The sequence below is a fragment of the Apteryx mantelli genome, chromosome 5 (assembly GCF_036417845.1).
Source record: "Apteryx mantelli isolate bAptMan1 chromosome 5, bAptMan1.hap1, whole genome shotgun sequence".
NCBI classification, from domain to species: domain Eukaryota; kingdom Metazoa; phylum Chordata; class Aves; order Apterygiformes; family Apterygidae; genus Apteryx; species Apteryx mantelli.
The window spans coordinates 19,706,406-19,722,405 of NC_089982.1; the positions used below are offsets into that span (position 1 = coordinate 19,706,406).

The 16,000-nt window shown below is 35.8% G+C and overlaps 1 protein-coding gene across 1 annotated transcript; it reads left to right on the plus strand.

The window, feature by feature from the left end:
- Positions 1 to 712: 712 nt before the first annotated feature.
- SGMS2 (sphingomyelin synthase 2) lies at positions 713 to 8,300 on the plus strand. Its single transcript, XM_013951670.2, has 5 exons — positions 713 to 1,167; positions 2,107 to 2,224; positions 2,774 to 2,927; positions 5,350 to 5,516; positions 6,293 to 8,300. The coding sequence occupies exons 1-5, from the start codon at positions 713 to 715 to the stop codon at positions 6,494 to 6,496; spliced, it is 1,098 nt and encodes a 365-aa protein (XP_013807124.1). The 3' UTR covers positions 6,497 to 8,300.
- Positions 8,301 to 16,000: the final 7,700 nt, after the last annotated feature.

Sequence of the window (16,000 nt, forward strand, 5' to 3'; positions counted from 1 at the left end):
TGTAATTTTTGCTTTACGCCTTATAAAATCAAATCCTGTAGTAATCTTCTGTTTTGTCCTATCCCCTGGACTAACAAGACTGCCTGATCTATATGGACAAATTGTGTTAACATCTGCAGCAATCCCATGGTTAAGGAGGTGAGAACTTGTGAATAATGCTTCTGAGTGATAAAATTCAATATTGCTGCAAACATGAATTAGTCTTAATTCCAACAACTAATAAAGCAAGTGCTGTTATGCTCATTAAGGTCTGTATATCTTGTTCTTAGAAAAAAACAAAGCCTACATTGATACTAGCCCCTAAACTCATCAAACTTACCAAGAGTAACTTGATAGAAATTGGTTTTGAATTACTTCACAGTAACCACCTGTCTCTAGTGTGCCTTTTAATGTATATATAAGCAGAACTGGTTTAAACTTGGAACAAGCATTTTAAGATTTAATTTGTTCACTGTACATTACCAGTTGCATAGGTCTTCAGTACTTTTTTCTTTTTTTCAGATGATACAGCTCTAGGGGGAAGAAAGACTTGTCTCCAAGGTTTGCTTTACAGTATCTGAATAGTGAAAGCACAATGAACACTTTTTAAGGATTTTACCAGAAATCAAAAATCATCTAGAAACAAGTACATTGGACTTGAAGGAGTAAGAGAGTTTGAAGAGAGCCTGGGTATAGCTGACTAGCAAACCTGGTTTGGCCAAACAGTTTAGGAATGAATACCATTGAGACAGCAAAGCTTGAAGAGCATATGGAGGGTCAAAACAATGACACTTCTAATGGCTACGCACGACCTACTCTCTCTATTAGTGAAGAGAACAAAAATGGCAATAGCAAACCAAAGGGTTTGTCCAATGGCTTGCGAAAAAGCACAAAGAAGTATCCTGACTACATCCAGATTGCTATGCCTGCTGAAACTCGGAACAAATTTCCCCTGGAATGGTGGAAGACAGGCATTGCCTTTGTCTATGCTCTCTTCAATTTGATTCTAACAACTGTTATGATCACTGTGGTCCATGAGAGAGTACCTCCAAAGGAGCTTAGCCCTCCCTTGCCTGACAAATTTTTTGATTATATTGATCGTGTGAATTGGGCTTTTTCTGTATCAGAAATAAATGGAATGATACTAGTTGGATTATGGATATTCCAGTGGCTGTTTCTTAGATATAAGTAAGTAGCTATATATTTTTTTTCCTCTGCTCCATGCTTTGAAAATGTTGGTTTTGCTTGTTTACTTTGGGTAGCATCTAACTTAAGCAGTCTCAGCATGACTTACAATGAAAAGAAGCAATTCCATATTGTTCAAAAGAAATCTTATGGTAGAATCTGTAGCAATATGGTAGAGTAGGGCTGGCAGGAAAATGGCAAAGGGATGACTTGTTTTGAAAGTGTTGCAGTGTCTGTGCTGGATACGGAGACATGGGTTTTTCACTAATTATTGAATAGTGTTTTTTAAATCTGAATTTTTGACACTTACATGTACTAGTCAAATTTATTCTGGGATTAGGTTTCCCAGAGTATGTTTATTGAAATGTGTGTGTTTAAAAAGAAGAAATCCTGGTGCTATTTTAAAAAAACAAACCAAAACAACAAAAAAACCCTCTAGCAAATCTGAGGATGAACCCACAGTCCACTAGTGCTAAACTAGAAGCTTTTTCCCTTGTTTTCTCCATTTGCTTAAACTATAGAGATTTTAGAATTGCCTGCTTGTTTATAATACATGACTGAAATGAGATCACTGAACCAAGCAAAAAGATTATTATAGCTGACAGCACACCTAAACTGTACACCTAAATTAGACTGAGGCAAAGCTAATGTGGTTAGATAGACATAGCGGGAACTTTGTAGTGGTTATCATGTCCTCCTTGATCTGCTATGACCTAGCAAGACTAAAACCTGAAGACATTGTGTGCAAGGAATGGGTCTTAATATACTTTTTTTTGTATTCGATTTAGCCAAATGTGCGGTGAGGATCAGGGAATGGAGCTCTTTCTAGACATCCTCTCTAATTCTAGGGATTTAGCCATCTAATAAAGCTAGAGCTCTGGAATTCTGTCTATTATACATGTATTCTGCATATGAATTTTTCCCCTCCTGCTTGCTTTTCAGATCAATAGTGGGACGCAGGTTCTTTTTTATAATAGGAACTTTGTACCTGTACCGCTGTATTACTATGTATGTTACCACCTTACCTGTGCCTGGAATGCATTTTCAGTGTGCACCAAAGGTAAGAGCCTTTGCCTCATGATACTTGTCTTAGTCTCTGTCTGAGTCCTTATGGCTCCTTAGGACTAATACATGATACATTCCAGACATTTAATAACAAAAATAATTTTCAGTTGATATCTTCAGAGATGTAAATATGATCTCTAGTGATAAACCAGAAGTTGCATGAAACAGTAACAGCTTCAAGCTGTTACAGTTAAGATACTTCAAAGTAGAGTACCTGTGTTGAAATGGTACTGCTACCAAACTAGTGAACTGACTTCCTGTATTACCCCTTAACCTTCCCCCCCCCCCCTTTTTTTATGTGCTTAGTCCTGTTTCTCAGTGACTAGCTTGTCAAGAGCTATCTGAAGACCTTAGGTCAGCTGCCTGTCCCTGCCAAAAAAACTAAAAAGTGTGTGTGTATATACATGTGACTAAACAAAGTTCAGTTATTTAAACGAGCTAATCTCTATAGAAACATACACATACTTGCTAATGTTTCTACAATAATATTTAAAAATCTGTCAGTGTATCTAAATTTCTTTTTCTTGTGTGTGTGGCTTTATAGTTGAATGGAGATTCTCAGGCAAAGGTGCAGAGGATCCTGCGACTGATTTCTGGCGGTGGTCTGTCCATAACTGGATCGCACATACTGTGTGGAGACTTCCTATTTAGTGGTCACACTGTGGTACTAACGCTCATCTACCTATTCATCAAAGAGTGTAAGTTATGGTATTTAAATGTATTTGTTGTTCAGATTTGTTGGAAAACACTCGATGGAAGTGCATATAAAACTTATCTTCCAAAGGTTACTGTTTAGCTGTACACAGACTGTACGTGTTTGTGTTTGAAATATAAAATTATGCATTTGACTGCAGAGTGAAAATGAAATGTGGAGTAGTAAGAGTGGTATGGGCTTTAAGGGCTTAATGTGACTAGACATGTTACTTCTATATATTGTGATTACTGATAGAAGCAAGCCAAGTATTCATGATTCATTGACAGGTTATTCAAATTATGAGTAAAACATACTGTAAAACATACATGCAAGCTAGCTCTGCGCAGGATGCCTCACATACCTTAGGTTTTAGGGGATTTTTGTGGCTTGAGCACAGGGCTGTTGTACACTTGTACTCCATCTAGAAGTAAGGCTATTTCTTTTAAGGGTGCTCTATATCAGTTACCCTAAACAACAAAGTTGACTCTTGCTGCTTGGATATCTTCTTCTAGAGTCTCCTCCTTATGCTTATTAAGTTGAGAACAGTTTGGCAAGCACATGGAATATGTAGTTAGGTTCATGGTTCCTCCTTTGCTTTGTAGTGCTATGGGGTGGGGGGAAATCCATCTGTGTTGCAGGCAAGTATCTGTTGAAGTTTTGGAGAACTGAGCACCAACTTCCAAATCTGATATATGGTAAGCAACCCTTTTACCCTTGGAGCTTGGCTGTTCATGATTGTAGTAGTGGGGAGTTTCTTTTCCAGTTCACAGGTTTGGAATTAGAATCTACTCTCTTACTGGTCCCATCTCAAACTATGCAATTGCTAGCTTGGCTTGTGGGAATGTGCAATCTCACTGAAACAGAAATAAGACTGGCCAGTATCAGTTGAATGCCTTTCTTTATTAATGTTGAGGGAGACAAGTGTTACAGTACTACATTCTGTCTTAAAAGCTATTTAAAAATGCCTGTTTAACATGAAAACTTGAAGCCTTCATTATTTTTAATCAGCCCGGTGCACAAAGAAAATGTGTGCTGGTGCAAGATGTGCTTTTTGAAACACTTGCTTAAGATAATTGATTGTAGTCTGGTGATTCTTAAGCTTAGATCCTTGTTAAGTGAACATTATTAGGAGAATGACACATATAATTCAGTAGAATTACCAGAACAGTATTAGGGAAATAGCTTAATAGATTTGTTGTTTGCCTTGTTTTGTGTATGTTATTGCAGCTTAATGCTGGTCATGTTCTCTTTAATAACTTCAGTACCAAAAAACAAAGATAACTCAGTATTTTGAGAGAGTCTCATAATTCATGTACCTGTTATAATAAGGAGCTGGAAGAATTGTATCCTCCAAACTCTTGTAATGGGCTCTTTGACTGTTGCCTAAGTATTTGCTGTATATTTCAGCAGAGTCCTGCTTTATAATCACTGCTCTGTAAATGAGAAATGCATAGTGACTTGTCTCTTGATCCTGGGTGGTGTTTTGTTTTTTTTGTTCTTGTTTTTTTATCAGTAGGTATGGACTTGTCTGTAATGTTTTGGGGAGACTTGAAAGAGTTTACTATTTTGGGACTTTCACTGAAACTGAAGCCCTTCTACAGCTACCAGTTTGCCCCTCAAACTACTGGGCAGGTTTGCTGAAATCAGTAACTTGTCTGCCTGTATTTTGTAAAAAGTAAGGCTGCCCATTGGGCCAGAGGGGAAGAGATGCCAGAACTTCCCCTGTGAGTAAAATGAAGCCCAGTAGCCCATCAGAAGTTATGAATGGTCATTGACACCCAAGACCCTTTTTCAATGGGGAAAGAAAAAGGGGGGAGGCTGGATGACTTAGCTGCTGGAGTGGCTTAAATGGATTTTGAAGAATAGCTTCACTCACGCTTGCTAATCTTTAATGAAAGGGTACAAATCCAAATACTTTACTTTCCTGTACACTGTATTCTGCCTCACAGAATAGAGGTCTCGCATAAATTAGTTAAAACCAAGGAATCAAAATAAGCTTTTTCCTGTTTAATCTATGACCTCTGCTCAGCTTATGTAAATTCTAGACATTTGACTTGAATACAAGTTGACTTGAACACAAGTTAACTTGAGCACAGAGACTATAAAGAGCAGAGATTCAAAACACCCAGTAAAATAACCAGTGTCTTACCTCAATTCTTTCCCTTTTCCACATACCCTGTGACTTAACTGGAAAACTTAATTTGACTAGAAAACAGGTCATGGTGCTATCCATCTAACTGCAAACTCATTTTGGGTTCATTTTACAAAATAAGAGGACCTCAGTAAGTTAGCTTAGTTCTTTGTCTATTTTTGTCAAAATTAGAGCTCACCTGTGTGTTTATAAATCAGTTGTGTTAAATTTTAGCAATCTTAGTTATTTTTTTTCTCTTTTCCCTCCCCACTGGATTTCCTTCCACATTTGACAGATTCACCACGTCACTTCTGGTGGTATCACTTAATCTGCTGGCTGATGAGTGCTGCTGGCATAATTTGCATTCTTGTTGCTCATGAACACTACACTGTAGATGTCATCATTGCTTACTATATCACCACACGGCTCTTCTGGTGGTACCACTCAATGGCTAATGAAAAGGTAAGTACTGAGTATGTCTGTAATAAATATATAGTCTGCATTTGTTAGTTCTGCAAAAAGGCCAACATTAGTTATTAAAACTGAAATAAAAACAGAAGTTCCATACCAATGTTTAAATAAGCTGGGCAAAGAGCTTGACTTTGCTATGGTTTGAGATATTCTTTCTTGATTTGGGACTGTCAATAAGTTAAAATCCTGCATTTTGGCATTAAAATGCTTCAATGTTTTATTGCTGTTGTATAGAATAGACCTTAACTATCTCAATTGTGAATAAACAGTAATAAAATTTCTAGCCAACTTAAATTACCAAGAACTCCAGTGGCAGCTCTGCCATAAGTGTCATTAAAAGTACCTGTTCAGAAGGTACCTACTTCAGCTGATTCAAGTACACTTTTGAGTAGGAGCACAGAATGTCAGCTCTCAAGCCATTTTAACTTAGTTTTCAACTATTGGTCATTGACAGAAACATGACACATGCCTGAAAGGACTTGCATTCAAAAATACTTGGATGCTTTGTCTCTCTAAATTATATAATTCTAAAGTATCCCCTTAATTGTGTTAAAGATGCTCAGTTATCAGCATACTTTTGGACTATGATATGCCCTCTTTTGGTATTATCAGGTTTTCCAGGCTAAATACATCTATTCTCTGCATAAGCACATTTGAATATATTGCAACTGTTAATCATCCTTATGCCTCAGCTTAATTGATTATAATGCTTTAAACTGATTATTTTCTTTTTTCCTTTTCCTCCTTACCTGCTTGTGCCAATCCAGACTTTAAAGGTCTCTTCGCAGACAAATTTTCTCTCTCGAGCATGGTGGTATCCAATATTTTATTTCTTTGAGAAAAATGTGCAAGGCTCTGTTCCTTGCAGCTTCTCCTGGCCAATATCTTGGCCTCCCAGCTGCTTCAAATCTTCATGCAAAAAGTATTCACGGGTTCAGAAGACAGGAGAGGACAATGAAAAATCTACTTGAAGAAAAGAAGGAAAGCATCTGCTCTGGTTTTTTACCAAAACACTAATGCTGTAACCAAAGTTCTCAAGAGGACTACACTGTAACTGAAGAAGTGGACCAAACTTCTGTGCAATTGAAAGATTGGAAAGACAACTGTAGACAAACATATTGCCATTTCATGTTTTCCTATCCATCACACTGTACAGGCCTATTCTACTCTTCAGTGCTAATAGATTGCACCACTGATGGGACTTTTCCTTAAAGAAAAAATGGAGCAGGACTTTGCTTTACAAATGAGATAGAGGTGCCAAAGAACACAACACTTTCATTACTAACTGTCACTCATCCACAAAAGCAGCCCAAAAATCTCATCTTCAGGGTTCTGGAGTGTAAGGGCAAAAACATGTTAAAATTTAAAGGCACAATATCTGTGTATTGAGATAAACAGAAAATAACAATGGTGGGAAATGTTTTGTTGCATTATTCTTGCTAATGAAGGTAAGACCTTGCATGACTGGTACAGCTGGAAGTGAGTCTTGACTTTTTTTACACTTTATGGGAATGAATATCCTATGACCCTAAAATACTACTACCACCACCATCTCCCTTGTATTCTATTATATACCAATTTTTACATTTTTATTAATAATTTTATATTTGAACTGTTGTGCTACCTGGTGACTTTGCAAATTAGGAATAGCTGCTAACATGAGAGCTCAAGGAGCCTAAAATTTTATTTTTAAAAAGGATACCATTTCAAAGTCTAAATCTTTAACTGCAGTTTGGGCTTGTGTATAGCTATACAGTGCCTATAGGTGTATGTGTATGTATGTGCACAAATGCATACACTGCTGTGTAGTTAAACACATTAAACAAAACTACTTAACTGAAAAGTGTTCAGACTGTTCTTAATTCAGGCAAAAGTCCTATAGATTTCACCTGCTTGAGGAATGCAAGGCCAGGTCCAAAATGGGGCTGTATTTTTTTTTTTCTTTTAACTTTAACTATCTCTTGCTGAAACTATGTTTAAAGTGTGCTTGGGATCCATAGTTCTGCATTTTTTTTAAACTTCTTGGCACACATTTCTGTGATTTATTAAAAACAAATTGACAGGTGAATACATACAACAGTAGCATTTCTTTAATTATTACCTGAAACCATTTCATATTAAATGACACTGTGGTTTAACTCACATGCAAATTCCTTTTTCCCAGGGCTTTAGTCCAACTAGAATGGCTATATAAGCATGTTGGTTGAGAATGTAGGAAGTTACCATGGTGTAAACATGTAACAAAAATACAGAATAACAGCTACCTAGTTCTTGTTGGGTTTTTTATTGTTTTGCATTGTTGAGAAGTGAAGTAGAAAATTAGCATACCATGTTTAACTGTTTGTTCATGTTCTGTATTCATTTGTGCAGTTACTCAATTATTTTATTTCCAAATCTTCAGTAAAACCTGATAGCAGAGGAAAAATTGCATGAAGAGTTGAAGTGATGTTACTATAAAGGAAATGCTGCTTATTTTAAGTGTCTTGAAGAACTGAGTGGCAATAAAAAAGTGAACATAGTTTAAATAATGACAGCTTGTTTTTAAAAAGAATCCAGTTAAAGTAATAAAATGCAATATAGTATTCAAATATGATTTTTTCAGTTAAAGGGATCAATTACTATAAGTTGTATGTGAGAATAATATTAATGTTCATTTCAAACACTTTTGTGCGTTATCAAGTATAATACAATAAACAATGTTCCTTACAAAACATCCTCGGTAAAACTTAGAAAAGAAGGTAGTTCTGCTGATGTTTGGTTTTGCTATTTAAAGTGAGCTGCTTTTGTGTTTTTTCTTTTTTTTAAATGTGGTGTGGGGGGTGTTCGTTTGTTTTGGTTTTGCTTTTTGCTTTTTAACATGCCCCTGGAAGTTGTGGGTGTATAGACATACTCATGTTCTCATTTGATTTGTTCCTGACAGAACTTGAGCAGCTTAAAAAGCCAATCTCAGAACATATATATGAAAGTAGTTTTCTGTATTTTATAAATGAATCAGTACAGTGTGTCAGTCTAGACCTCCCAAGACACTTGTTATATCAATACAACTTCATAGAGCATAATATTTCTCGAGCTGAATTCTAGGCCTTGTATCTTAAACAAGGTCATGTTAAGTCACTCCTAGTAATATTATTTTTTAAAAATCGTGGATAAATTTCATTAGTGGTAAGCATGCCTTTGAATTAACATGATGAAAAGCATTCCAGTAAGGATCTGAAACAGTTGTTTTCATCTGGTGGCTAAATAATAAATACTTTGATAGCCTAGATATTTAATTAGCTAAATAACCATTGCTGTGTCTCAGTGGGATTTTTTTAATCTAGCAGTATAGTATAGTTTCCTCATTCAAGATTTTTAACACTTGTGAAATTCCTACTTCTGGAAGAAAAAATATGAAAATAATGAAGTGGAACCAAGTAAATATTTTGCTTCTATTGGACAGTGTGAGCTTTCATTTTACTGCTGAACTTGGTAGGAACTTCTGTTGTAGTAGTTTAAACATCAGGCCTGGCTCAAACTACTTAATTCTTGTTCTGGTTCAGCCCTGCTCTAAGTGCTTAAACTTTCTCCACTGTATCAAAGCCCTGAAAAAGGGGTGTGAGTGTATGTGGGTATATGTGTGACCAAAAAGAAAATCATACTTCTCCACTATCTCAACAGCTTTAGTTTGCTCTTGTTGTCTTAAATAGCATAGATGAGTTTGAAGACTCTAAGCCTACATGTAAGGTGATGAAATGGAGTAAGTAATGGCATTTTCTAGTGCTTACTTCTATAGTAGTCTATCTGATACAAACCACAGCTGGCACATGAAAACTATTAATTTTAAGAACATATTGATTGTTGTGTTTAAATATTAGGAAGCTGAAAATATAGTTTCATCCTAAGAGGGAAAAGGATTGCAATGGATAAAAAGAAAAACAGGAGAAAACAGGAATCACTTAATGTACTGGTCAGTTTTGACTGTAGGCTCTTATTTGGGCTGTATATGCCCACTGTATTACAGTACGTAATTATTTTTCTTAGAGTTACAATAGTAACCCCTATTTACAGATGTCACACAAACTGCACCTGTACTGTGATAGTAAATAAATGCTCTTCAGAAGAAAGAATGAGCATTTTTTGTTGAACTCTTCAGTCAGCCCTTCCCCCCCAACATTCACTCACTCACTTTAATGCTTTACTTAAATCCAAGGTTTCTTAAATTCAAATGCAAAAATGGGTTTAAAAGGTTAACTTGCACATTTAAAGAAATGTGCTGCTACATGATTATACTACAGATGCTTAATAATCAATGCCAGAAATAACATACCCTTGAAACTGCTGTAAACTTAAATTTCTATGGTATGTGCTTAGCACTCCCATGTGGATGTAAATGGTATTAAATGTTAATTGTTCTCCATTTGTATTTTCTTGGAAAGACAGCTACAGTTATAGTAGCAAAAAGAGCAGTACTATAAACATTCCTGGATTTTTTTTCCCTCTTATAAAAAGGGTGGGGGAGAGGGAAAAATCAACATTAGTAGTCTTTATATGTGTCTTTCATATAAATGAGAAATAAAGCTCAGTAAAAGAGAGAACTGGGATGTATTTTAAGAGATGAGAGAGAATTTTCTTGATTAGATTATTGTAAATCTTAGCTGTATCTTAAATCTGAATGTCTTCAAATTCTCAATTTCTCCCATCATTAGTATCTGGCTGAACAGTTTATTCTGCCTGTATAAATTATTTGGTGCGCATGCAAATCCTTTTCATTTCAATAGACAAGAAGTATGATTTGCAGTTCTAGAGATCAAATCCGTTAATTGCAGTGCAAGGTGAACTCTTCTCAGTTCTTTAAAAGGAATTTTCCCATGGCTTTTTTTAATAACTTAAGTTACCTTGATTCTAGCTCATCTTAGAGATTTTACAGGGTTTTTCTAGTACTCCATGAAACTAATCAGATGTACTAAGCAAATATTTAGAATATGGTTACTTTACTGGCTGATTTCACAGCTGTAAAGCTCCATTGTTTACTTGATATTTCACAATGTAAAAAATGTTTTGGACTTATCTAGAAGTCTTCTGTGAACACACAATCAGAATAACACCATAAAATAGGATACTTCTGTATTGAAGTGTTATATATCAGGCACTATAAAATCAATGAGGACTCAAAAGCAGTTATTAAAATCATAAATAATTCTGTTGGACACTATTCAAATGAATGTTGCTGCTTAAGTGCACATAAGAATGTCCCCATATGCCATTAAAGTCATTTTGTTTATAAGTTAACCTTTATATACTACTTCTACAATGCTTCCTAGCACCCAAAAAATTCTACCAAGACACTGGGAATGAAGGCCGAAGGCTTTTGCTTTAGAACTTAAAAAGAAAAGAAGATGAAAACATGAGAATAGATGGTGTTCATGTGTTGGTTTTTACAAGAAACTGAGCTATAACTACACTAACTTCCAGGTAACATAGAACTAAATTGTTTGTGTACTGGCTAGTGCTGCCAAAAACATACAACTGGAAGGTAGCAGGCTGTATTAAGTGCTTCATTCTACAGTTCAGCTGTGCATCTCTGTATTGCAGAATGTATTGGTTTTCATGAATAACCTCCAATATAAGGAAAAACTCAGATTAAGAGATGTTTGCAGATTTTTAACTATTTAACTGTGATTAGCAAACTTTCATATGCCTCTCCTCCAAGCTGTCACTAACAGTTTCTGATGACAACAACGAACTGCTGTGATGCTTAAATGTGATTTAAAAACTTGTTCCAGCTGGCTGAGGTTTCCATAGACTTTACAACTTGTTTAAATATTACTAACCTGGAACACAATGCATAAGAATTTCAGGCTAGGTATAGATAACTTTAAAAATATTGGAAAAAAGTTCATACTTCAGTAGACAATCTTTCCTAACAAGTCCCTCAAGGTGCCTGAGTGATATTTGAAGATGAAATAATGATATTGATCAGTTGCTAGTGTGCATCTTAAGTACTGCCTGTTGTTGAAGATTCTTTTTTTCCTGGGGGTGGGTGTTTGGTGGGTTGTGGGGGTTTTTTTGTTTTGTTTTGTTTTAACCACTAGTTATCACAGGAAGGCTTGATTTGTTTTCAGTGAAAATTTAATTTCCTAAGCACTTGGAATTTAACGAATAGTATGAGAAGCTTATTTTTTTGCGGTTGTGTGCTATGGGCTAATGTTTGCCTTACCCTCTCCTATGTGGGTTGGAGTTTTAAGATAGCTCTTTCTAGGAGAACTAGATTGTTACTTTCTAAAGTTAAATGACTGTTCAGCTGCATGCTACAGGCAGCCTTATCCATACCATAATGAACAAAGCTGCTATATTATACCATTATATTTGGTGGTGGTCACTCTTTTTCAAATGATACTGCGCTGATGCTGTATTGGTTGGCCCTGCCCTTTCCCTCTCTAGATGAGGAGTGAACGTTTTTGTCCTTTACTTGCTGTATGGTTGGTCACAACTGGTTTCACTCTTGGTAAGTGTCAATAGGAAAATGTAGATCCATTTTATCTGTAGTTCTTAAGGTGAAAGGATTTTTGTTTAAGTCCCTATGTATGGGTTTCTTCTAGCAGAAATATATATTTTAAGCCATGCATATATGCTGTTAACTTCAGATTTTGTGTTTGCATTCTGCATAATATCTTTAGGCAGCTAGCATTTGTAAAACTTAAGACTTATTACAGGAGAAACTTGTGTGTGCCAATTGAGATTAATTTTCACAAAATATTATTACTTTAAAATATGTTTCAGAGGTTTGGGGGATTTTCTTCTGTTTTTAAACAAAGGCTAAAAAAAGTCAAAGTTGTCAAACTAGCTCAAATAGAAGCATCTTGAGTAGTTGAGGACCCAGGCACTATGGGTGTGCGTGGAGGGGTCTCCAATACATACACAATATTGGATGCAGTGCACAGGCTTCCCCACTGTATGGGAGGATAAAGTAGGTGGTATCTACATAGCAGGCTGTGCCATCTGTCCTTATCCTGTTGGGAGCTGTTCAGATTGAGGACCCAGTGTCAAAGATGGCAATAGCTAGAAAGTGTATTGGAGATCACTTCAGTTCTTCTAATAGCCTTCTACTTGTAAAAGGCAGGCAATGGTAAAACCAATCATCTGAGAGCTGTGTCCTAATTCAACAGAGTATAGTAAGCTGGTACTACACTTCAAGCATGCAATTAGCACCTAAACTGAGTGGGTTAGTTTACCCCCCCCCCTTTTTTTTTTTTTTTTTTTTTTTTTTTAAGTGGCAGGAGTACTGAGAGTAAGCAGGAAGATGAATTTGCCTCTGTATTTGTGGTAACTCTACCAGTTGAAGTATATGTGTATGGACCTTCAAGGATATTGCTAAGCTTGCTTCAACTCTTCTGTTTTGGGTAACTTGTTGTCTGTATCTTGTTACTTCTGTAAATGCTGGTTTTGCATTTCATTTTTTTCATAGTTGGGGCCACTCAAAATGCTGCATGTGTATTTTAACTTGGGCTGATTTGGACTCCTCTTTCTTCATCTGCTTCCATTAACTGCCTCCTAAATAGCCTGATGCAGAAGAGCATTATGACCTAGTGTTAATTTTGGTGTCTTCTCAAATCTCAAGGCAAAAGGTGTTCTAGTTGCATCTTTGTGCAACTTGAAACCTGGAACTATTTTCAAGTACAAAATCTCTAGCATCTGGGATATACTTTGTATGTCAGGAATCAGTTGCTTTGAGAAATTCTTGCTCTGTAAATGTTAGTACATCACTAGTATTTATATTACTAATTCAGGAGAGCATGTATGAGATATGACAGAGTCTGGCTGTTTTGCAAGGTTGGGGTCACACCAAAGAACCTGAAAGCAAAACAGGAAATAATGATTTGTTGGCTGCAGTTCTCACTGCTTCCATGTGACTTTGAGGAGAAATCTAAAGACATTAAAAACAATACAGGATGTCACTTCTGAATGCAATGTTGTTTTTGCGCTTCTGTACATTAATTGGAGATATGGCTCCAACCTAGGAAAAAATATTCAAGAAAAGCTGCTTGCTGATGGTGAGGAACCATTAATCGTAATATGCTATGCTAATGCTACAGTGCTTGCATGATAAGTTAATATATGCTTATTAATTTTTTACAGGTCTGGGGTCCACTTCTGCAAACACCGTATAGTGTAATACTACAATAATGCATAATGCATATTACTGCTTAAGTGAGTCCTCTTGTGCTGTACCTTCTACTAGTGCTTGCAAACTGGGCCTCCTTTTTATGCAGAATGTTCTGAGTTAATAAGAGTAGGCTCTTATGTTGCAAAATTTCCAGGATATTATGACACTTTCCAATATGTGTCAGATACTTTAAGTGAATGACAACTGAGTTTTGTGTTTTTTAGTATGTCATGAGATACTAGTGATTTGCAAGATGCTGCAATCTATGTTCAACTGTTTAAAAAGCAAAATACTTGCACTAGCTGTACTTAAAACAAACAAACAAAAAAAACTTGTGCAATAACATGAGCATCTTATAAGCTTATATCTTGAAAGGTGCTATCTTGATCGCTTGCACTGTTGACCATGTGTTTGGTAAAAGCACATCAAAGAAACTCATCCTATGTGGTTTACTCAGTTGGCACATACAAGTTCAAACTTCTTTATTGACAGCCTATGTGCTAAACAAATGTAATACTTTGGACAACTTACATGGCCACACACATCTTTAAAAATCAAAAGCCTATGTCCATATATGGTGCTAATAATCTCTTAAAGTTATCCAGAGCTGGTATTTTCTCACCCTTTAACAGTGAGTGGAATTTTGTGACACACCTTTTCAATAAAGCAAAATTTCTCTACACTAAACCTGTTTCAAATGTTTTTTATATAAATACATCCCTTTAAATTTTCTGTTCTATATAAAAACTGCAAAATATTATAGTAAGTATTTTAATGCAGGAAAAAATTAGGAGTGCATATGGGTTTTAACTTAAACTACACCTCCAAGATTTAATTTTCATATGTGCTTAGGAAGGACAGCTAATCTTTTGAAATTTGGTCTAAAATATAAGAATGGTATTGAGTAGGATTAAGGCATAAGGTAATAGTTGATTGGGAGGGTGGTGGTAGTTGGGGGGATGGGGGACAAATAATTCTCTGGCTTCATCTTCATTGAAGCTAGAGAGAAAGAGGATGTGAAGTGGACAAAATCATAAGACAGAGAACACTTATCCAGTAGAGTTTCATTTTTGCTGAATGTTTTGAAAAATAGACTTGTGAAGGAAGATAATCAAGTAACCATGTCTAAAGAGCAGAAGTGAAACTTGACATAAACAGCAAGGCAAATCATAGTGGGACATGGACTCATTAAAAGATACCTTGGTAGTTATGCCAAGTTTGTTTTTTTTTTTCTAAATTACCCCTTATTTTTTTAGCTAGGCTGAACAGATACTTTATTTGAGATCTAACTGTGAATGTTCTTCCCAGAACTGGATCTTCTCTAGGTCATGAATTTGTGAAAGTGCCTTAAACTAAGATTGTTTAGATTATAGAGCAGAAAAGTTGCTAATTTTTCTGTTTTAAAGCTTCACAAGCACCCTCTGGAAGGAAAATTGTTTTGTGCGTTCTGTTGCAGAAATTTTTTTTTCTTCTTTTGGTCATTGTTTTGTTATGCTGCATGTAATGAAGGGCATTGCACTTCCTAGTCTTTTTAAAAGAGGGATCTTCTCAATCAGGTTAAAATAGGGACATTCTCAAGGCAGTAATAGTAGCAGTACTAAGTACATCTTATCTCCAGGAGGATGCGAAGCCTTTAGTTGCTGTTAAATGTCCCTTACTTTTCAATTTACAGTTGTAAAAATGTCTGCCTGTAATATTTGGAAATCCTGCCATAGTGAACTTCGAAGTAAATATGATGCTTCTATTTTGTTCAAGGGAATCTTTCCACTTCAGGACACTTGAATATGCAGACTGGTTGACATGTACACATACATATTAGCTAGCAGGCTGTATATACAAGAATACCATCTGGAAACTTGCTACATATTTGCTCTGGTCTAAAGCAGTCGCACCATGTAAACCATTAAGTTAGTATTTTTCAAATACTGGAATAACTTCTCTTGAATCATTTACACTTAGTATTTTGAGAAATAAACAGGCTCCTTTAAGATCTATTTTATGGAGCTTCTGTTTGTGTGCAAAGAATATTCCAGGTTTAGAATCCCTTCATTTAAAACAAACTTGCCATCTAGGAAGCAGAGCTGGCGGGTTTTTGTTGAGTGAAGATGGATAAACCAGTAAGAGTAATCTGAATCATGTGCCTAACTACTACTTTTAGCACTTAAGAGGAGGGAATTTGGAAGAGCCAAAGAGAAAGTTATCTGTAGCACAGTCAAGCCACAGCAAAATGTAACTTCTGTGTATTTTAATTAATGCATCCTTCAGGGAAAATTGGTTATCTTTTTTCATTTACCAAAAAGTGTGATATTAACAGAAATAAATGGCTGCATGT